This window comes from Bidens hawaiensis, unplaced genomic scaffold, assembly GCF_021521415.1.
Source record: "Bidens hawaiensis isolate Kalapana, Puna unplaced genomic scaffold, B.hawaiensis_p1.1 tig00033857_1, whole genome shotgun sequence".
In the NCBI taxonomy this organism is placed as follows: domain Eukaryota; kingdom Viridiplantae; phylum Streptophyta; class Magnoliopsida; order Asterales; family Asteraceae; genus Bidens; species Bidens hawaiensis.
In genome coordinates this window covers 17,562-41,049 of record NW_027495831.1, presented here as the reverse complement: position 1 = coordinate 41,049, position 23,488 = coordinate 17,562, and the positions used below count along the sequence as shown (strand labels likewise).

Below are 23,488 nucleotides of genomic sequence, written 5' to 3'. Positions count from 1 at the left end.
GTGGATCCTGGATGGCCTAATCTGTCATGCCATAAGTTTATGATACCAGAGTCGCAACAATTTTCTGACTGCCATATGCGCTTGAGGCACATTTATATATGTATAATGCAAACCAGAATGGAGCATTGGCAGTTTTCCAATATCTTATCTTTGCTTATGATATGCAAATATTTTTCATTACTAACAGTCCTTGACTGAGTATCATATCCATTATGATATATGTTTTTGAAACTCAACAAATTTCTTGTTGATTTTGGGGAAAATAAATCATTTTCTATTTTGAGCTTTGTACCATTTGGTACTGCTAAATTAGCTTTTCCCACTCCTTCTATCAAGTTTGTAGGACCTGATATTGTATTGATGATCCCTTTTGTTGGTTTCAGTTTATAAAAATATTTTTTAGATCTAAGTATAGTATGCGTGGCTCCACTATCCGCTATACATATATCTTCTTCATTTGTTTGATCTTGTGCTCCAATGATTTTCATTTTGAATCTTGAAAGTATTAAGAAAAATAATAAGTGTATAACAAAGACATTATGATATTTTAATCTTTATTTAATTGAAAACAAACAGTACATGAAAGGGGAACTACATAATTAAAGATAATGAGAACACACTTAATAATTTCATCTAATTATAGTCTTCAAACAACTTTGTTTCAAAGTTCCACCTCAAAGTCTTCAACGCTCAGCTCAGCATTGATATTATTAAAGTTATCAACATGGTTCACTTCTTTCTCCTTTCCTTTTAGGGAGGCTTGGTACAGTTCACACAGATGTGGAGTTGTGCGACAAGCCTTTGCCCAGTGGTTTGTACTTCCACATCTAAAACATGAAGTGCCATTGTTTTCGGACCTACCAGCTTCATTCCATTTATTTTGGTGGTTGGAATTGGTATTGTGTGGGACATGATAATTATTGGCTCTCTGGTTACGACCATGGCCACGACCACGACCGTAAGAATTAGTGTTCCATTTGAATGAATGCTTACGATCATTAAAATGCCTTTTGCCAAAATGACCACGACCACGTCCACGGCCTCGTCCATGACTTTGTTCCCATTTAAGACCAGAATCTTTATGAGAATTTTTGTGAGCAACATGTGCTTCTGGTATTGCTAATGAACCCGTGGGACGAGATTGATGATTTTTCATCAATAATTCATTATTTTTTTCTGCTACAAGGAGTAATGCATTTAGATCAGAGTATCTCCTAAAATTCTGCAAACGATAATGTGTTTGCAAGTTTATATTTGATGCATGAAACGTGGAAAAAGTTTTCTCTAACTTTTCTTCCTCTGTTATAGGATACCCACAAAATTCTAGCTTTGAGCAAATTCGGTATAAAGCAGAGGTGTAATCATTTACCCTCTTAAAATCTTGGAACCTAAGACTGTTCCATTCATCTCTAGAAGTAGGAAGTAAAACTTCCCTTAGATGACCGAATATGCTTTTCAAATCTTCCCATATCATATATGGGTTATCACAATTAAAATACTCATGCTGTAGTAATTCATCAATATGTTTATGGATGAAAACATCAGCTCTTGCTTTATCCTGGTCAGAGCACTCATTGTCTTCTTGGATTGTATCTAACACATCCATTGATTTCAAATGTCTTTTGACATTTGCTGTCCAAGACATATAGTTTTCTCCAGAAATGTTAAGTGCAGGGAATTCGAGTTTTGAGATATTTGACATTTTGTTACTAAACACAAATAAGATAAATATTAGGATTACGTACTTATTAAAATTGAAAGAAAATACAAAGGTAGAGCTATAAATAGATAAAGGAAAAAGAAAAGATTAAACTCTCTAGGTGGGAGATTACAAATTAAGAACAATAAGATTATCAGCATTATGGTAGTTAACATTAAAACTGGATGAATCATCTTGGAAGCTTTATCTTGGATAATCTTAAGAAGAAGAATGTTTGTTGTAAATGAAATGGAGTTGACAATTGGTTATTTATAGTGAAAATTTATAACCGTTTTACAACGGTTATATTACCGTTTTATTACGGCAACATTACCGTTTGTATGTGTGTGTGTATATATATAATATTAATTATTTTTTAAGTAAGATAATAAATAAGATATTAAATAAAGTTTATTTTATAAAATATATAATTAGTATGCGTAATAATAAGAATAGAATTGTTAGTGTAAATAAATCTAACTTCTAAATGAGATATTAGTGTGCATATATAAATAAAAATTAGAATGGTTAGTAAATTTTAATAACAATGTTTATACACATTATTGCTATTACTTAGTATATGTATATGCATATATATATTTCCAATAAACATAATTAAAGAAGTGTTTATGATGCTTATGTGGATACCTTTATGTCTATTACCTTTCTTGATTAGAATATAAGCGGCTCGTGCTGATAACGTGTTATAAAATTAGCCCTAATTGTAACAATATTTCCGAAGTAATAATTGAACTTGAATATAACTAAGAAATATGAGATTTGTTACTTCTGGATATCAACTTTCGTACAAATACATTCTATTTATAAAGCAAAAACTATTGTGCAAAAGTACTATATAAGGAGACAAACGAAATATAATTGGTGCATATAAAAATATAGTTGGTGAAGTCATGGTGTCATACAAATAATAGTGTCGGTAATTCATAACAATATATACTTATATATATATTTATTTTCTTTTCTTTCTTTTCTTTGTTATTTATTTTCTCTTTTTATATTCATCGAGTATAATTCCGACTTAGGCATTAAGCCTTTATAAAATTTTAATATTATTTTGGTCGGGCATTATGCCTACCATACTTGGCTTGGCAACACCCTAGTTACTTGGGCAGCACTTCGACGCCGTTCAATCGATATTCTTTTCTTTTCAACTCCTTCTCCTCACTTGGCACGCTTTTCGAGACACCAACACTTATGTCACGTACTTCGAGGAAATAACCAGTTCGTCAGGACAGTACTTCCTTCTTGTTCGGGATGTCGGGGAGTGGCACAGAGATCGAGGTAACGGGCATGTTTATCGAGGTTTCGGGGTACGTTTATCGTGACGGATCGAGGGCATGCTTTATGAGGTCTGGAGAGAGAGTAGTGAGAGAGTGAATGTGTGAGTTTTGAGATGTGAGGAATGAATCCCGTAGCTGCCCTATTTATAGCCAAAATCGGATCCCATCGCGGTACACGATGGGTTCCCTGGCTGGCCCATCGCGTACCGCAATATAGGTCTAGCCAGTCACCGCTAGACCTGCCACGTGTCGCCACGTGGCAGGCGTTGTGCCACGTGTTGACACGTGGCGACACGTGACGCTGCCACCGTGTGCCACGTGGCACACGTGTCATTATCTGTCAGACACCCCATCGCGGTACGCGATGGGTGTCTCTCTTGACCTGTCGCGTAGCGCGATGGGTCAAGAAGACAGATTTTTCATTTATACCCATGAAGTTTGGAAATTGACAGAATTGGTCCCTCGACTTTGAAAACTTGACATTTTTAGCCCGAAAATTACTTGATGTTACAATAAAATACTAGTTTTTATCCCCTGTATTACGAGGGTTGTTTTATATTATTTGTTCTAATATTTATTTATTTTTTAAATTTATATTTTTTTATTGTATGAAAGTTTATAATATACTTATGGTTTGATGATAAATTGTTTCACAAATAAATGAAATGTTATAACCCGGTTTAAAAGTTATATGGTTTTGATGAGACCCAATACCCATTTATTTCTTTTGCTATAAAATTGGTTTTTTAATTATAAATAACATTTATGAAAGTTAATAATATACTTATGGTTTGATGAGACTCAAGACCCGTTTATTTTTTTTACTACAAAAATTGGTTTTATAATTTAAATAATACATATAACTTTTTTAAAATAAATAAGATATTAATTTTTAGTATATCCTAATTTATAGGATTTTTACATCAATAATTTGGTGAAAATAATTTTTAATTTAATGAGATATTATAACCCGTTGAAGGAATATCTGGGTTTGGTAAGACCCATACCCATGAATTCGGGTCAAATGCATGAGAAGCCTCCATTTAAAAATCAAGCAAATCTGGTGACTCCAAAAAAGGAGGGAGCGACCACATCGCAACACATAAGATTTTTATGTTTTCGTTTATATATATATATATATATATATTATAGATTAAATAGAATTTTGATACCAAGCAGTAATCGTATAAATGCATATGTACTTTTTTAAAACTTTGTGAATATTAATGAGTTAAATTATTTTGTTAAACTATGTTTACTTTACCATTTATTTTCAAAGTTTAACATTTTTTTTCTTCCCATATAGATTTTTGTTATTCATATATTTAAGTTATTGATTTTTTTATGACGGTAAGATATGATACTTTTTACGACATGTTTATTTTTTGTTATTCATATATTTAATCTAACTTGCGTTACAACTTTGTATTACTTTTGCAAAATTATTAACGATGGTCTTGTGTACCAGTTTACACGAAAACACATATGGTGGGGGGACTCGGTTTCCTATAAAGCTTCGCCCATGTAGCCTAGAGCAGTCTTTTTATAAAAAGTGGGCGGGACATTGGGGCACCGATAACATGACTGAGGGATCCTTGTGAAACAGTCTAGAAAGTGGTAGAGCAAAAGGATCGACACAATGTTCAGTGTGACGACTTCAGCAAGACCATTACATACCCTCCTCTTTATTTACTAGAGGAGTTTTGGCACGATATGTTGGTACTTGTATTTAATAATTTTAGTTTAATACATAAGTAAAAATAACCTTTTTTTTAATGAAAGACATGGAACACCAACAACTGAAAGAAAAATTCAAAGGTTGCAAAAGTAAACCAAAACGAAGGGTATGGCCTAGCCTCGTCTCAACGCACAGGAAAATCATAGTAATTGATAAGTTTCTTTGACATTTATTCTTCTTTTCTCGCTAACAAAATTTAACCTTTTGCTCTAGATTAATGATGTCGTTTAAGTCATTCAACAACCCAGTTAAACTACTTACTTAGAGTAAGTATGGTATCGTATCCATGATGAGCATATACTCAATATTACATGTTTTTCTTGATTATTTTATTCTAATATGCTATTTGTAATTAAATTTAAGTATTAAGTAAGAATTGATTTAGAAAAGCAAATTGCAAAACTAATCAAGATTTAGTTGTACACACAATTATGACAAAACGTAATCCTCACCAGGTTTTGAGTTTCTTAAAAAAAAATAATTCTATTACTAGTGGGAAGCCATTAACGATGTCTATGTGTATGATTAATCAACTGGTAATTAAAACTAAACGGGCTTCATTCAAGCAAAAATACGATTTTATGAACAAGCAACAAAACCGAATCCTTTACACGAAAAAACACAATTTGAATTCAAATAACTTAATGGGTTAACAATTTCATTTTCATAATCTAATGAAAAACAGAATTTAATTGTTCATACTACAAGAACCTTTCACTTTCCGATCACCAAATGGCGAATGCTATAGCCTTGCCACACTGCGGTCCCAAACTCTATAACCCCGTCCGCTGCTTGTGCCCTCACTTATTTCATGGCAGTAATTGGTGCACATACATCTTATCTATTATAATAAATATTGTTGATGGCTTGGTCCACATACTTGCCTATCTAATTAACTGTTGATGGTCCAATCTCCAATAACGTTAAAAGTCCAATGAGTGGCCTGCATATTTTAAACACCCTCATTTTTAGTTTCATTTTGATTTCCAGGATATAATTTAATTATCATCACTAGATGTCATATTATTTTTCGGTATTAATATTATCATTGACATATTAACCATGATCGATCATTAGCATTTATATTTATCCGATGATTAGTTTAATTTGATCACTTTAGTTCGATTAGTTTAATTTGATCACTTAAGTTAGTTTTCTCTATAAATTACAAAATAAAAAAATAACTCAAAGCGTGACTGTCTTCAAGAATCGCTAAAAAGTTGTAACACCCACATACCAATTACTAAAAAATATATGTTCACAGTGGAAATCGGTCCCAGTTAAAACTTTTCATTTAAAGTAAATCATAAATAATATAAGACTTAAACATTTAGGCTTATAACCAATACAAGGTTTTTCAAGGATAACCAAATTCAACAAAGTATAATGGTTATCCATATTAAATTAGGTGAATACAAGTTTGTAACATAAAGCAATAGTTTTCGAAAACATCCCTTTGATAAACGTTTTCTTCTTCCAAAACGGCACTTGATACTTCCGAGACCCCAACTTCATGATGCGCCATTGTTGAGCTTTACCTGGTGTAAAAAACATCCAAATATATTAGCAAAACAACTACGTATGTTGGGTAATTAGTCGATTACATAATAGACTATAAATAAAGTAAAATTTGCAAAAACATGGTTTGCGCCACCCGGGCGCCAACTCTAGTCACCATCTTAATGCCGCCCACAGAATTTTTCAGCCCTGGGCACCCATATCAACGGCCCAGGCGGTGGTGGTTGCATTTTTTTTCCCAAAATATTCTATTTTTAATTCTTGTATTGTATCGTTTACCCATCAACTCTTACAACACAAAATATACTCAACTACCCATATGATCAACCTCTTTCGAGGATTAACCTCCGCGTTCACCGCTTAGGACCCATTTAAAAAATTTCCAACGCGAGATAGATGAACTACCCATCATTTTCTAAATGGCTAAGGCTATGTGTAGTGGGCGGCAAAGGCGAGAACACCGCCCCCTAGGAGAAAAATGGGGGGGGGGGGGTGTGCGACATATGTTTGTCGCCAGGTTGTGTGATGGACTTGATGAAATGGTAATCGGGTATTGGAGGGTGGGGCGATTTGTGGGCTACAACACCGTCGCAGGGCTACATATTGCCCATTTTGTAGCCCCTTCACCACACATAGCCTAATGTACCCACATTGTTGTTGCACATGGGTTTATCCAAATTCTTAGACATATGTTCTCTTGCACTGTCGAGCCGAGGGTCTCACGGGAAGCAGCTTCTCTATTCCTATGGGGTAGAGGTAAGGCTGTCTACATCTTACCCTCCTCAGACCCTACCATAGCTTTGCTATTGAGATATACTGAGTACGATGATGATGATGATGATGTTCTCTTGCACTGGAACTAGGGCTGTTATTTTTAACCGTAACCCAAAACCCGACCCGAATAACTTTTAGCCCAAACTCAAAAGTACCAGTACTTATGGAACCCGAATCTAACGAACCTGAGTACAACCCGAACTAATACGAGTTGAATACTTGTTACTTTTTACTAGGCTTCAGACAAACCAGAATAACCGGTTTGACTAAGTATTCTATTTAATTATTATATCATCTGCCTTATACTATTAAATAAATATCGATGTCTACCCAATTCTTTTTTTAAGTCGCCTATTTCATTCCGATTCCAACACCACCTATCGATTACTATTCCAACATTCATTAATCTAGAGAATAGATATGAAAATGTATTCACTCAATCGATCGGTTTTTTAGGCTCAGTTCTTCAGTTGACTGGTTATTCATTTCATCAATCGAAGCGTTCTTTAGATTGTTTCGATGGATTATAGGGTTTGTTATTTGCTTATGTAAGTTAAAACTTGAAGATGATATATTTGCTTGAATTTAAGCATGTATATAGTTTTTTTAGTTTGTTAGGTCAAATACTCGAAACCCGATTAACCCGTACTCATAAAACCCGAACCCAAATAACCCAAACTCGAATAACCCATGGAGATTAGGGTCAGGTATACTCGAAAAAATATTTCGAACCCGAGGAACCCGACCCAAGAAACCCGAAAGTAGGTCGTGTAAGGACAAGCTTATAAATATGATGAATGCTGTTCGTGAATCGGCGGCAAAGGGGAAACACACTAACAAGTGAACTTGGTCAATATGGTGGAGCAAACTATGTTGAAGGTGCATCGGTCAATGAAATTCACAACCTTGATATTTTGGCTTGGTGGAAAGGATAGCAAATCAAATTTCCTATTCTTTCCACCATGGCTCGTGACTTGCTTAGCATCCAAGCTTCAACGATAGTTTCGGAATCGGTTTTTTCTCTTGGTGGAAGGATATTATCGATGCGAAGAACAAAACTCACTCTGGACTCTCTAGAAATGTGCATTTGCCTAAAGGATCATTTGGACGGGGTGAATAGTATACAACACAAGGTAAACTTTGAAGATGAAATACCACTAGAACGTCCAATTCATGATGACGAGGTGGAAGAAGGGCTTTCTTCCGAGCTATCGGGTAGTGAAGAGACGAAGGCAAAGACTAAGAAGAAGAGTTTGAAGACATTTGAAGAAGTTTAATTTTAATTTGTTCTAAATTCTATTTGTTTTAGTCATGTAATATGTAACACGAACCAATCGAAGAAGTTTATTTTTTATTAGTCTTGCTTTATTATTTATTAGTCTTTTGTTGTTATTAAACTTTTTAAAACTAACAAAAAAACCACTTCATTACATTTAAAAACATACATTTTATTATAAAAAAAACAACATGGTACAAACATTATTAAACATAAAAACTTAAAATAACAAAAACGGTTCGTTGTTTTAATCCCCCTCACTACGCTGACTAAGCTCTATTACCGACGGTAGATGCTGGAGTTGCAGAGCCGGGCGACTCTCCCACTTTTGCTTTCTTGGCGTCCAAACTTTTTTTCACGACAATACTTATTGGCATGCTTCCGGAGAGTGGATTTCGACCCTGCTTTCAGAAACTTGGCACAATACTTGAATCGCGCCATCTCCTGTGAGTCTGTCATAACACACAAATCATAATGAACCCAAACCTCGGGGCATCTTGGTGTGTCAATGACCATAACAACATTCTCGTTGGTTGCCATTGATTGCCGGCTTAAGAGTAATTGAGATTTAAAGTGTGTTTTAGAGTTTTAAAAGTGGTTTAACAAGTTCTATATCCAACCTAGCTATTTATAGTATGTGTGTTTGTGTTGTATAGTTAAAAATTGGTTCCAACGGTCTAAAAACTGCTATATAGCCGTTGGAATATTCCCAACGGTCATATTTGTTTTAAAAATAGAAAACCCGTTGTACCCAGTTTTCGGGTATATACCCTACCGGTTCCGCTGGGTTCTCATATTCTCCCGTCAGGTCGTGTCTGGTTTCTACCCGATCAAAATACCCGGTTCCTATCAGGTTCCGGGTTTTCAAATACCCGATTTGTGCATGTCTAATTACCACTATGGGCCAGGTAGGTCATCTTTTATGACCAGAGGCAAATTTGCAATGTTTATTGATTTTTAAGTTTATATTAAAAGTCAGTTTTATAAGATAACTACTAAATAAGCGTTTGCGAATTTTGTGGAGGTTATTATTGAGAAGATAATATGAACGAGAATCAATCGAACTCTATATATAGTACACATTTATCTTAGAAACAAAATCTGATTATTGAAAAATACTAAGTTGTATCCGTTCAAACATTTGACTGTACTGATCAAATAGTTTGTTTTGGTACACGGCTCTTAGTATAATTCAAGCAATATTTGACATTTGATTCACTGATTCAATTTGATTTTACAACAATACTAGTACCTAAAATAGACCGATCAATCAATTAAGGAGACGGGATGTGAACCTACATTGATTGAGCTTTTTGTGAGGATGCACACAAAAGGCGTGTGCGTAGGCCTTGCCTTATAAGTTGAGTCGATTTCCCTAATATGAGGGCAGAACAAGCATTGGTGTTTTTCTTTGGTAAATTTTAACATATGATATTGCATGTGTCACGATAACTCATTCTTTAGTGTGCTACCACTCTACGATAGACATTAAGACATTTGATACTAAAGATATTTATAGCGGATATCTTATATTGTATAGTGTTGTCGTGTTTTACATAAACTAACACTTTAATATTTTGTATTAGTAAATTAATTATATAAGACATATTAAGAGAACGAACTGGTGAGTCAAAAATATGCTAACAGAGATCCATCCATTAAACATGTTGATCGATAGAGGCCGGAAGATCGAAGGAGTACCTTTTTGGCTTCGAGTTTAGTCGTTGCACGCCCATATTATTGGGATTGTGGTGGCAGATTCCACCGATGCTGCACGTAGCTCCTTGGACACTCTTTTAACTGAACCTGGAATAAGTGTTATTATTAGCACGGTCTTAACTAGCAGATATATTTTTTAAAGAATGAAGAATTACATAGTAACTGTTTGTCTGTTGCTGAAACCCTTCTGTCGTGTACTGTTTGTCTTTCAGTTTCTTATTTCCATTTGTGAATATACACGGTTTTTACATCACTATTCGTATTGTGGTGAGTGTACCTTGACATCTAAGGGTTGACTTTACTCGTGTACAGCTAGGTTTTATGTTGTTGTGTGTTTTCTGGAAGTTCGATTTCCCTTCGTTGACGGTTCTCGTGATAGCCATCCTAAACGATGATAATTCGAAGCGTTTGTGGACAATTTGTTTAGTAGAATACTATAATGACGATATCAAAAGATAGAGTAAAGCCGTCTCCAATTCCCGACAGTTGGAAGCTCAGGGAAATCTTCGAAGCGGAGGTTCTCAGTGCTTACTTAGCCCTAATGACAGTTATTTTTTCTGGTTGGCAATTTGGCATATGAAACTAATTTCTTTCCGGAATATAACCTTTTCAAACTCTCGGTGTTTTCAGCCCGATTAGTGAACCGCAGGTTTGCAAAACATTGCTGTAGAGATTTCCTCCAGATCGATTGGACCATAACCCAATGTGTTAGGCCCTCCACGTGAGCCCATAGGCCCAAGTTGAAGGTGGCCCGTTAGGTTAGTCACAAACACGTAATGGGCCGCCTTTAACTTGGGTATGCCAAGGCCCAAGAGTGGGCTCATGTGATTGGTCCTAATACATTGGGCTTTGGCCCAGTTAGAATGGCATCTCTACAATTGACTTGATTTCTGACCCCTTTCTTGTTTCTTATGCGGAACTTATTTGGAGTCAAGGATTTCAACACACATCACCGTAACATGTCGGTCATAGCCGGGCAAAAGAGCTAACTGTGATGCCGTCAGCTGTTTATCTTCAAGTCAGCACCATCAACCAGGCGTTGACCTTCGTTACTTGATATCGGGGCTGGCCTTTTACCAAGAGGCCCAAATTTTTACACACTTTGATTGGATTCCTAATTTTGCATTTTCATTTTCATACTGTTTTTCCTTTCCTTGATTAATCGAAATTTCTTAATATTATCTTTCACTCGTGTTCCCTTGAGAGAATTCTATGCATGTTTATTCTTTTGTTGTTCCCGCCACTAGTTTTGATGATTTGTACACCTAAAATTCACAACGAAAAAAAACACGATGTATAAATAACACACGACAAATTTAATGATGCGTAGAAGCATACAAATCAAATCCTGTTAACTAACGATGTCTGTCCTAAGTCTTAGTCTAATGATATCAAACCTTTTCAACGAAAGTCAAGCTAAAATCTCTAGTTTAGGCTTTTAGCTCTTGTTACTAGTCCTTCTAGTTCACATTTTCACCAAGAATTGTTATGTTTCATTTCTATCATTTTGAGGGTTCAAGCCTTATATAAAGGAACCTGTTTGGTCTGTTTAATGTATGAATTGCAACTCCTTTTTCGTAGAAAAGAACATTCGTGTTCTTTGTCGAACCTTTTTGTCTTATCTAATTATTGATTTCACATAAATATTAAATGCTTTAACTTGAATGTGAACTAGAAACTATATGTGTCTTATTGAAATGAGAAACCTACGAATCTTGTAGAATTACACAAGCTTTTCATAAAGAGCAAGCATTCATGAATAGAAAAAACAAAATATTGTGTTATGGGTGATTAATAGCATTTTCTTAAAGATCTTGTTGTCCACCTAGCTTTCTCATGAAACTGGAGGCATCCAATGTGGACAATGAAGGTTGATGACGAATTGATTTTGTTAGAACCGGATTTTCAAGGGTATATTGGTCACTTAAATATGGCACGATGTACTTTCTCACATCGTCATCAGTAATCTCAAGATGCCCTCCAGTCACATTTACAAACTTGACCCTCCCTGCTTCAACCAACGTTCTCAAACCGATCCAATCTTCAACATATAGTTTTGTCTGTACAATGTGCATGCATAAATAAAATCAAGATTCTAGGAACTTATTGACGAGTTGTATGAGTATCTTACAATACATGAATGCACGATCATGTACCTCTTGTGGTGGAAGTATTGATTCCGAGGCCCCGTCAGAAAAGTATCCAAACCAAGAGGTTTCTTTGGGTACCAAAACGGATTCTTTATCAAACTAACATTCATATTTCAGACACAAAAAAGCATAAAAAGAACGTCACTTGTAATTAGTTATTATTGAAATGAAATTAAAGTTGTACATCAGGACTTGAATCTTACCATTATAAGCACTAAGTTTTGCAAACTAGAGAATCTTTCTTTATACGTAGCATTTTTTTCAAACTCATTGTTTAGCTTTGGGAGGAATTTACACCCTTCGCGATACGCATCAAGATCCTGTAAAACCCCCAAAAAAAGGGGGGAAAATGGTGTGTGATTTCTGATTATCCAAAACAAGTTCCTATAGTTGGTGATTAATGTATAAATAGATTTTTACTCACAGTTGGAATCTTGGTGCAACCTGCTGGAGCCAAGCGTTCCTGTACAAGCAGCATCATGTTTGGGTGTCAACCGTGTTGGATTGATGGGCTAAAACCCCAAACACGACCCGTATTTTTGAAGAATTATATATAGCTAATCTTTGAACTGATTTTGAATTTAACTGAACACAATTTAGTATAAATGTTGCATTAGTGATCAAATTCCTAATCTTTGAATGAATATTTATATGTGTTGTACACATTGTGATGTGAAATCTAACTTGGACAGCCTTGCTGTAAATCACACTCTCCAGCCAATAACACATTAAACCAGTCTGCAAATCCAAAAACGAGATATATATTGTAAAAGAGAATGGAATTAATATTTCTTAATGTTGTAATTACGACGGCTCAATATACTAGAAACCATAAACCTTACACAAACCTATAACAAGTTCATAGGTTGATCATAATTCATAAATAAACCGTAATAAATAATATTGAAACTTACGTCACAAAGTGGAATTGATGCTAATCCACCATGGGAACCTGCTACTGAGTGGAATTGATGCTAATCCACCATGGGAACCTGCTACTGATATGAAGTTCTTCACCTGTTACAGGAAGACAATAATAATAGAATCAATGAATCGGATACAATATATAAGCACAATAGATAAAAGATCACCATCCAATGTTTGATTACAAAACATTCTTACTTGTACTAAACTAAAGACACCATCAGTCACACCTTTTCTAGTGGTAACTAACTTGATAACAAGACTTTGGTCATTAGGCCTATAAATGAACCAAACGTTTAATGAACTGTTTGTGAACCGTTCGGCCGGAAGTTTGATTATTTAATCAAATGAACAAACATGAACAAATTTTTTTGTTTATTTAGTTAAACGAACAAACATGAACACCATGTTTCGATCGTTCTCTTACGTTCATGAACATTCGTTTACATATTAATAGAAAAATAATTAAACAATATTTATATTTTACAAATTATATGTTACATATTAATACAAAATAACTAAATAGTGTTAATTTATGTGTGCTCATTTATGCTTTTTTTGTTTACATTTGTTCATATATAGTTGTTCAATTATGTTCGTTTATATTCATGATCTGTTCATTTAGAATTTTAATAAATGAATACAAACATGTTCAATTTTTAAATGATCGAACATAAACACAAACACAAATATTTTTCCGATTAAGTGCTCGTGATCATGTTCTAAAATTTGAGATTTCCATCTTAACAGTCATATCCCAAAGGTTGTGACGGTTCAGAATTAGTCTATACACACATGCATATGTAAACAATTTCCTAGTTGTGGTTGTGATTTTGAATTAATACAGACCCAAGTTCATAAAAGTCTGTAGATGTTCTTCATGACTGTGTTGCAAATTTGATTCTTGATATCCATCAAAGTGGTTCGGTTCAGTTAATTTCAATTAACAGATCGAGGTACGAAAAATAACCGACAACCAATTTTCGGTTAATTTTGGTTCGGTTCAGCTATTGCTATTGCTCACCCAGAGATATTGTTTTTCTTAGGCGGCCTCCACATACATAGACCCCCCCCCCCCCCCCTTTTCCCACATATATAAGTGTTTTTATCTAAATAGTTGTTCGCATAGTGGTTTCATTTTTCATAAAATTGAAGGTTCATGTCTCATGATAGATGTACAATGATATATGCTTTAGGACTAGGATTAGATGAATGAATGCATTTGCAGTTCAAAAAAGAAGCGAGAGAGAGAGAGAGAGAGAGAGGGAGAGGAGGGAAAAAAATCGTACCGGAGGTGCTCCATCACAAAACTCAAGAACTCCTCTGCCAACCATGTTACCCTGCAAAAAATCAACACTTTAAGTAACTTAATTTTGTTTTCATGTCTCTATGATGTTATATCTAGACGTACAATCACATTTTTTCCATCATTTTCTGTTATTTGAAGATTACTAATATTATAGTATTTTAGTATATTGTGTTTACTAGCTACTTGCTATTTTTTTATTATTCTTTTTTTCTATATTATTTTAGAGTTCTTATATTGAACTCGATCAATGTTTCTTTTACATTGTCGATGTCATATAAGTTTTTGAAGCTGGAGGTCTTTTTGAAAGCCGGTATCGTTGTTCAACCTTGTCTCTTTGACATTTTCATTTTATATGTCTAGCTCCCAAAAAAATGGGTTTAATTTTCTTAAATTTCACACCATTCACAGATTTTGATTTTCTTACATTAAGTTTTAACTTTGTTGGAAAATCAATAACACGTTTCTTGGAAAGTCGTTTTTTTTCTATATAAATGTCATTCTTATCATCTTATGCAAAATTTGATCATTCTGACCTGTGAAAGTCCAACTATGTTATAACCTTGACTGAGTTCACTCATGTTCTTCACCTGTTAATCACAGAAGGTATATGTGTACGTTTAGAAACGATTAAAAAGCATATTTGGTGTCGATCGGTTTCATTACCTTCTCACAAGCAATCTCAACCTAAACACGAAAACCCCATGTTAAGAACTATTGATCACATGAAATATTGTCTAAACAAAATATGGATAAACGTAAATCACCTGCTCCTCAAGGGGCATAAACCAGGAATCCCACTCTCCATCTCCGATTTCTCTATGTATAATATGGCAAAAAGCATGTACTTATTAATCCATCCTTTTTTGCTATCAAAATTCGAACCGATTTTTAACATTACACGCTAAAAAAGAGCATACATGCAATATCCTTGAGTATTAGACCACTCGCTTAAAAGATTTGTGTAACGTGCAGTTGTTTTCTTGGTGCAGCTATCTGCAATACCTGTAAGACACTAACATAAACAAATTAGACACTTAGTAGCAATTTTATTAGTTACAAAAAATTTATAATACCATTAGGAAGATTTTCCTAACAAGATTCATTTTGTTTAAACAAACATATTTAATGTTGTATGATATTATATAATATATTGTTTCCCATGCACAAAACAGTTTTTTGGTTCAATATCCACCATTGGATCACTATGAGGAGAAATCTGGAGCGTAACAAGTCCTTGAAAACCTTCTAGTTGAAGACGGTTTTTTGTTTCCTTGGATTTCTCCCCATGTCGTCCCAGTTAAACCCACCCTATTTCACCCAAGATCGGCGCTTGAAGTTGAATCTCATCTTCCTTCTCTCTACCTCAACCCTTTTCTCTCATGGGCTAAGATGTTCAATCTAACAGGTAATGCCAATTATTAATACGAATTTGGGATTCCAGATATTATCACTCGCATTTTATTTTCTCTTTTTCTTCTTCCCAATTTGGCTCTTAATTTGTAGGATAACCTCCCTGTTCCTATTTACCTCTGGAAATAGGTATAAATCCCTAATTTCCAGCAGTGTCTTCATGTTCTAGAACTGTCAAGGTATGTTCTCTGCTTTCAAATTAGAGATTTTTGTTTGCTTTGATTGTTCATCAATTAGATGCTGATTATCTGGGGTTTAGTGATTACTTAACATCTTTTTGTTGATTAGATTGTATTTTGTTGCATAATGGAATCACAAAGGAGATTAACAAGATCATTTCAACACATCATGTTGGGCAAGTGCCATCCATAGATGTTGCAGGTAAGCAATTCCAGCCCTAATTGGTCCAAACAAGTCAAATCAGCTTTTAGCATCATGATCGGTGTTTGGATTTGGAAAATATTAGAAACTTAGAATGTGATGGTAGCTTTGTGTGCTATACAGACATTAGTACTTTATGATTTTTCTAAATTATTGTATTTGTTCATTTGGCATGATACTAACAAATATGCTTGACTCATTTGCAGAAGATCTTCGAGCAAAGTGGAAAATACAACTGAAGAAAGACATAGCATCTAAGTCCCTGGTCAATAAGGTAAGTGTTGGGTTCTATACGGGTGTAGCCCCGGCCCGTCTTGGGTTGGACAGTTGAAGACTAGAAGGGTTGAATGGGCTGGCCACCCACTCAACTTTAGTGGCCCGTTTTATATTATTTCTTGTAACTTATGGAGGAAGAAATAAAACCCTAGTTAGCCTCCCTATATAAACAATGTTGTATCTTGTAATTTCTTGAGCACCTCAATAAAAGAAGAGACCCTGTTCGTTGCCCGTGGACGTAGGTTACACACCGTGACCGAACCACGTAAATCCCGTGTTCGTATGTATTGCTTTACTCCTATACAATTATTATTATTAGCAATTGTGTGTGTTCGTGAAACCCACTTTCGCCGTCATTGACTTAATATATTACATTGAATTCTGCAATTTGTTTGTGGATACCTATTGCCATCGTCCAAGCATTTTTCTCACTACCATTATTAATTAATTTATATAGCCTACAATCATATTGTGAAACTCGATCAGAAGGAAGCAAGCCGTGCATGTTCATTCGCTTTCAGGTTCTGTTCGTTTGGTTACTTGTTTTTATTAATTTAAGTTTTGTTTTACTTCTCGTTTAGCTGCTGCGCTTATTCGTCTCGTATTATTATTCGTTTTAGAAATCAATTAGAAATACCGTTGTATTGTGTTGATTTCTGTCACCCTATCCGACTCCTTTCGGGTCAGCCGCGTACACGTAATACCTAACAAGTGGTATCAGAGCCAGTGTTGGCTCTCACTCTTTGATCTCCGGTATTATGGCTGATGAGGGTAAAACGAAAATCGAGAAGTTCGATGGACAAAACTTTGGATGGTGGAAGATGCAAATCACGGATTTGCTAATACAGAAAGATCTAGATGTGGCTTTGGAGGAACCGCCAGAAAAGATTACAGATGAGTGGAAAGCTATTGACAAGAAGGCGAAGTCAACAATTAGGCTTGCCTTGTCTATGAACGTGGCGTACAACATCTTAGACGAAACCACAGCGCGTGGAATCATGGAGGCGTTGTCAAACATGTATGAGAAGCCATCATCTGCAAATAAGGTGTTCCTAATCCGGGAGTTGGTAAACACACGCATGAAAGAGGGAGGTTCTGTTACCGAACACATATACACCTTCAATTCTCACCTGAGACGTTTATCATTGGTGAAGTTCAAGATTGATGATGAATTGCAAGCTTGCCTACTTTTGTCTTCATTACCTGACAGCTGGTCAGGAACAATCACTGCAGTCACCAGTTCAGTAGGTTCGGATGCCTTGACTTTCAACAAAGTTCGTGACCTGATTTTGAATGAAGATTCTAGAAGGAGGAATAATGGAGAATCATCAAGCACTTTGCTAAGTGCTGAAGGTAGAGGGAGAAGCAAGAACAAAGGAGGCAACAGGGGTAGATCAAAATCTAAGAAAAGAAGCAAATCTAGACCAAGAAAAGATATTACCTGCCGGAATTGCCAGGAGAATGGGCATTTCAGAAGTCAATGTACCAACCCTCCAGCACCTCAACAGAAAAAGGAAGTAAAATCTACTTCGGAAGTAAATGCTGCTACTAATGAAGTTTCAGATGATGAAGCCCTAGTCTGTTGTGTTGAGAACACAGTTGAGTCTTGGATCATGGACTCTGGTGCGTCTTTCCATGCCACGTTTAGCACAAAGAGCCTAATGAATGTTAGAACAGGAAACTTTGGTAAAGTCCGTTTGGCGAATAATGAGGCTCTAGATATTACCGGGATGGGGGATATCGACTTGAAGACTTCTTCGGGAACTACATGGACTCTGAAAGATGTCAGAATAATTCCTGGGTTAAGGAAGATGCTGATTTCTATTGGGCAGCTTGATGTTGAAGGTTATAGTGTTACTTTCAGAGGAGGGCAATGGAAGGTCATTAAAGGTAACTTGGTAATTGCTCGCGGGAAGAAAAAGGGTACGTTGTACATGGCAGAAATCTCAGCGGGAGAGGTGAATTCAGTGGCTAGTGGACCGAGTCCATCATGTTTGTGGCATCAACGACTCGGCCACATGAGTGAGAAAGGTTTGAAGATACTGGCAGAGAAAGGAAAATTCCCTGATTTGAAAAAGGTGGAACTTGATACAGGGTTCTGTGAACCTTGTGTGCTTGGCAAGAAGAAACGGGTCACCTTCATAAAATCAGGAAAAACACTTAAAGCAAAGAAACTTGAGCTCGTTCATACTGATGTGTATGGACCAACACCAGTATCATCATTAGGTGGCTCCAACTACTACGCTACTTTCATTGATGACGCTACACGGAAGCTATGGGTCTATTTTCTCAAAAACAAGTTCGAGGTATTTGAGATTTTTAAGAAATGGAGGGCAGCCGTGGAGATGGAAACGAATCTGAAAGTGAAGTGTTTAAAGTCTGACAATGGTGGGGAGTACATCAGCAAGGAATTCGTTAATTACTGTGCTGAGAGGGGTATAAAGATGATTAATACCGTTCCCGGTACGCCACAGCAGAATGGAGTAGCCGAAAGAATTAATAGGACACTGAATGAAAGAGCTAGGGCAATGAGGTTAAATGCAGGGCTTCCAAAGACCTTCTGGGCAGATGCAGTCAACACTGCTGCATATCTTATAAATAGAGGACCGTCAGTTCCTCTTGGATTCAGACTTCCAGAGGAAGTATGGAGTGGAAAAGAGGTTAAATTCAAACATCTTAAAGTGTTCGGTTGTGATGCTTACATTGGGATAAAAGATACTGAGAGGGACAAGCTTGACCCTAAGGCGAAGAAGTGTACTTTTATAGGCTATGGAGACACAAAGATGGGCTATAGGCTTTGGGATCCAGAGGCCAGAAAGGTATGTCGGGCTCGTGATCCGGTTTTTAATGAAGCAAGACTTTACAAAGATAGAAAGTCATTCACACAAGAAGTTGATAAAGAACATGTAGAGTTTGAAGATTCAAGTGAGAAGGTTGATAGTCAGAGCTCAGAAACATCAGAAGAGGTTTTGGAAGAAAATGCAGATGAATTTGAGGATTTCTCTGACAGTGGGAGTTCAGAGCCTAATACTGAACAGTCTCCACTAGAACAAGAAATGATTACACCTCAGCTAGAGGTTAGGAGGTCTTCCAGAACCATTAGACCTCCTAAGAGATATTCTCCTTCTGTTAATTACCTTCTACTGACAGAGAATGGTGAACCACAGTGTTACTCTGAAGTAATGAGCTTGAAAGACTCGTCTCAGTGGGAGAAAGCAATGAGAGAAGAGATGGATTCACTTAACAAGAACGAGACTTGGGTTCTTACAAAGCTTCCGCCCGGGAAGAAAGCTCTTCAGAACCGATGGGTATTCAGGATCAAGGATGAAAGTGATGATACAAAGAGATACAAAGCACGATTGGTAGTGAAAGGGTTCCAACAAAAGCATGGGGTTGATTATAATGAGATATTTTCCCCTGTGGTAAAAATGACTACAATCAGACTGGTGCTTAGTATTGTGGCTGCAGAAAACTTACATCTGGAGCAGTTGGATGTGAAGACAGCTTTTCTGCATGGTGACCTTGAGGAGGATATCTACATGGCACAGCCAGAGGGGTTTCAAACAGTTGGTAAAGAAAGCATGGTGTGCAAGTTAAAGAAGAGTCTTTATGGGTTGAAGCAGGCGCCCAGGCAGTGGTATATCAAGTTTGATGATTTTATGGGCAGGAATGGATATAAAAGATGTGAGATGGACCACTGTTGTTATCTCAAGAAATTCACCAGTTCTTATATCATTCTACTGTTGTATGTAGATGATATGTTGATTGCCGGTTCAGACATGTCAGAGATTAATAAGTTGAAGCGACAGATGTCTGAAGAATTTGAAATGAAAGATTTAGGTCCAGCCAAGCAAATTCTTGGCATGAGCATCACCAGAAACAAGAAGGACAGTTCTCTAACTTTATCTCAGGAGAAATACATATGGAAGATTTTAGAGAAGTTTAACATAAGCGATGAGAAAACCGCTACTCGAAGTGCACCTATGGGTAGTCATATTAAACTTTCTAAGGATCAGTCTCCTAGTACTGATGGAGAAAAGGCAGATATGGCAAAGATTCCTTATGCATCTGCAGTGGGTAGTCTTATGTATGCAATGGTATGCACGAGACCTGACATCGCTCACGCAGTGGGAGTTATTAGCAGATTCATGTCAAATCCAGGGAAAGCACATTGGGAAGCAGTGAAGTGGCTGCTTAGGTACCTAAAGGGAACTTCAAAGATGGCGTTATGCTTTAAAGGCAAGAATGCAATTCTTAAAGGGTTTTCAGATGCTGACTTGGGCGGATGTAAGGAGACTTATAAGAGTACTACGGGATATGTGTTCACTATGGGGGATACTGCAATCTGTTGGAAGTCTAGACTGCAAAAGAGTGTGGCACTCTCAACCACAGAAGCTGAGTATATGGCAGCTGCTGAAGCGAGTAAAGAGCTTGTTTGGTTGAGGACTTTCTTAGAGGAGTTAGGCAGGGAACAAACAGATTATCCATTGTACTGCGATAATGAAAGTGCTGTGAAATTAGCCAAGAATCCTGTGTATCATGGTAAAACAAAGCACATTCATATGCGTTATCATTACATTCGGGGTTTAGTCAGTGATGGGACTATTCGGTTGGACAACATTAGGGGAGACAGGAATCCGGCGGATATGTTTACCAAGGTTGTGACCTTGGACAAACTGAAGCTATGTGTAGCTTCAGTTGGTCTCCAGGAATAGTGTTGAGGAGGTGGCGACGAACAGGTAGAAGACATGGTTTATATTGAAGACAAAAGATTACAGGTACTGGTGTGTTTACAGGTGGAGCAAGTGAAGACGTTCCAAGGCTCCAAGTGGGAGATTGTTGGGTTCTATACGGGTGTAGCCCCGGCCCGTCTTGGGTTGGACAGTTGAAGACTAGAAGGGTTGAATGGGCTGGCCACCCACTCAACTTTAGTGGCCCGTTTTATATTATTTCTTGTAACTTATGGAGGAAGAAATAAAACCCTAGTTAGCCTCCCTATATAAACAATGTTGTATCTTGTAATTTCTTGAGCACCTCAATAAAAGAAGAGACCCTGTTCGTTGCCCGTGGACGTAGGTTACACACCGTGACCGAACCACGTAAATCCCGTGTTCGTATGTATTGCTTTACTCCTATACAATTATTATTATTAGCAATTGTGTGTGTTCGTGAAACCCACTTTCGCCGTCATTGACTTAATATATTACATTGAATTCTGCAATTTGTTTGTGGATACCTATTGCCATCGTCCAAGCATTTTTCTCACTACCATTATTAATTAATTTATATAGCCTACAATCATATTGTGAAACTCGATCAGAAGGAAGCAAGCCGTGCATGTTCATTCGCTTTCAGGTTCTGTTCGTTTGGTTACTTGTTTTTATTAATTTAAGTTTTGTTTTACTTCTCGTTTAGCTGCTGCGCTTATTCGTCTCGTTTTATTATTCGTTTTAGAAATCAATTAGAAATACCGTTGTATTGTGTTGATTTCTGTCACCCTATCCGACTCCTTTCGGGTCAGCCGCGTACACGTAATACCTAACAGTAAGAAAATTATAATTTATTTTATTTTCTTCATGAACATTAATGTTAAATCTTTATCTGAGAAAGAAGTGGGCATAGGGTCATCTTGGTCATTTTGTAGAACATTACTTAAATGTTGATTTTACCCATAATCTCACTGTAATTGCATGTGTTTTAAAATTCCCATGATGGTTTAATTTACATGTAGATCGTCAATGGAGAAAGGATCATGAGAAGTTAGTAGATGTTTGACTAGGAAACAAACTCTGTAAAGTTAACATGATTGTGGATTGATACGGATCTAGAAATCTGTTCGATCAACATCGAGACATGAGACTTGACATAGATGACCTGAGCTAAGAGGTTGGCGAGATGTTTACATCATTTTATAATAATAATAATAATAATAATAATAATAAAAACTAATGCTCATTATTATTGTTATTTTTTATCGTTTAATTAATGAAATTGATAGGAGCTACTTACATTTGGTGAAATGATTGAAAGTGTTGGCACTAGCCTATAAGATCAACTTTTCTCAAAATGAATACAAGTATCCAATTATGATTCTTCAGACAAAATACAAGAGGAAGGAAATTGTTTCATTGCATGGTGAGATTGCATTACATGCTGATATTATTTGCATATTTTGACTAATTTATAAGTCTTATAGTTTATTTGTAGCCTTGCAGGAAGAGTATACAAACATGGATGATGTGGAGGTGCTAAGAGTTTGTAGCCACGGTTTTCATGTCGGGGAATCAGAAAATGGTTGTCGATGAAGAACCGGTCCCGTTTGCAAAGCAGACTAGTAAAACATCTATTAAGGCTTTAATTTATCTTTGTAAATACAAGTGTTAAGAATTTGAAGAATCTTAAGAGTTATTGTTTCCCATTTGCAATGCAGAAATAATATATAAGACTTCAGTTTATGCTTTGTGTTATATTGTTTTGTATCTTATATGTCATTATAACATTAAACTACCCGTCTACTGGACGGGTATAAAACTAGTTATATAAGTTATAGCAACTTCAAACCTTGAATGGTAACTCGAAAATCACAATCTACCAACTTCTTTTTATTAACTAACTCACTTAGTTTTTAAATAATATTTTATTTATTATTTAATTTTATTTTCTTCTAATAACTTTTTGTTTGTTAGTATTTGTTTAAAAATTCTAAATACACAAACCGTGTTAGTTTTGTTTTCAACATTGCAATATAAGTTTTATTGAAAAATGTAGTTGTAAAATCGGAGTATTTATTCAAAATAAAGTGTTTTATTAAAGGACTAAATACACTTTAATTGAATTAACATTAATCAATTACATAAAAGATAGTTAATACCCGGCCAGTTGAAAGGAAAAAAAAAATAAAAATTACCTTAACAGAATTTATAAATGCCATATCCAGTTAATTTTAAAGAGATATATTGGCTACCTAATATTATATTTTATTCAATATGTGTAATACACGAATTTATTCAACC

At 35.8% G+C, this 23,488-nt stretch overlaps 2 protein-coding genes and 1 long non-coding RNA gene across 5 annotated transcripts in view; 1 reads left to right on the top strand and 2 right to left on the bottom strand.

Moving 5' to 3' along the window:
* Positions 1-23,488, bottom strand: part of LOC143585469 (uncharacterized) — a 141,650-nt gene that overhangs the window by 117,869 nt on the left and 293 nt on the right. The window lies entirely within an intron of this gene.
* LOC143585472 (uncharacterized) lies at positions 11,718-15,511 on the bottom strand. The gene is made up of 12 exons (XM_077067255.1): positions 15,482-15,511; positions 15,326-15,420; positions 15,173-15,224; positions 15,072-15,092; positions 14,942-14,995; positions 14,389-14,439; positions 13,135-13,192; positions 13,013-13,023; positions 12,860-12,913; positions 12,379-12,567; positions 12,182-12,274; positions 11,718-12,085 (listed from the first exon to the last, which is right to left on the bottom strand). The coding sequence occupies exons 1-12, from the start codon at positions 15,509-15,511 to the stop codon at positions 11,831-11,833; spliced, it is 963 nt and encodes a 320-aa protein (XP_076923370.1). The 3' UTR covers positions 11,718-11,830.
* Positions 15,696-22,928, top strand: LOC143585470 (uncharacterized). 3 transcript variants are annotated; one of them, XR_013144548.1, is made up of 4 exons: positions 15,696-15,813; positions 15,912-15,997; positions 16,107-16,473; positions 22,207-22,928. It is a non-coding gene; the product is annotated as an uncharacterized LOC143585470 (long non-coding RNA). The 3 variants fall into 3 exon arrangements; XR_013144549.1 differs by having other exon boundaries at positions 15,912-16,473; positions 22,207-22,361; positions 22,474-22,928; XR_013144547.1 differs by having other exon boundaries at positions 15,912-16,473.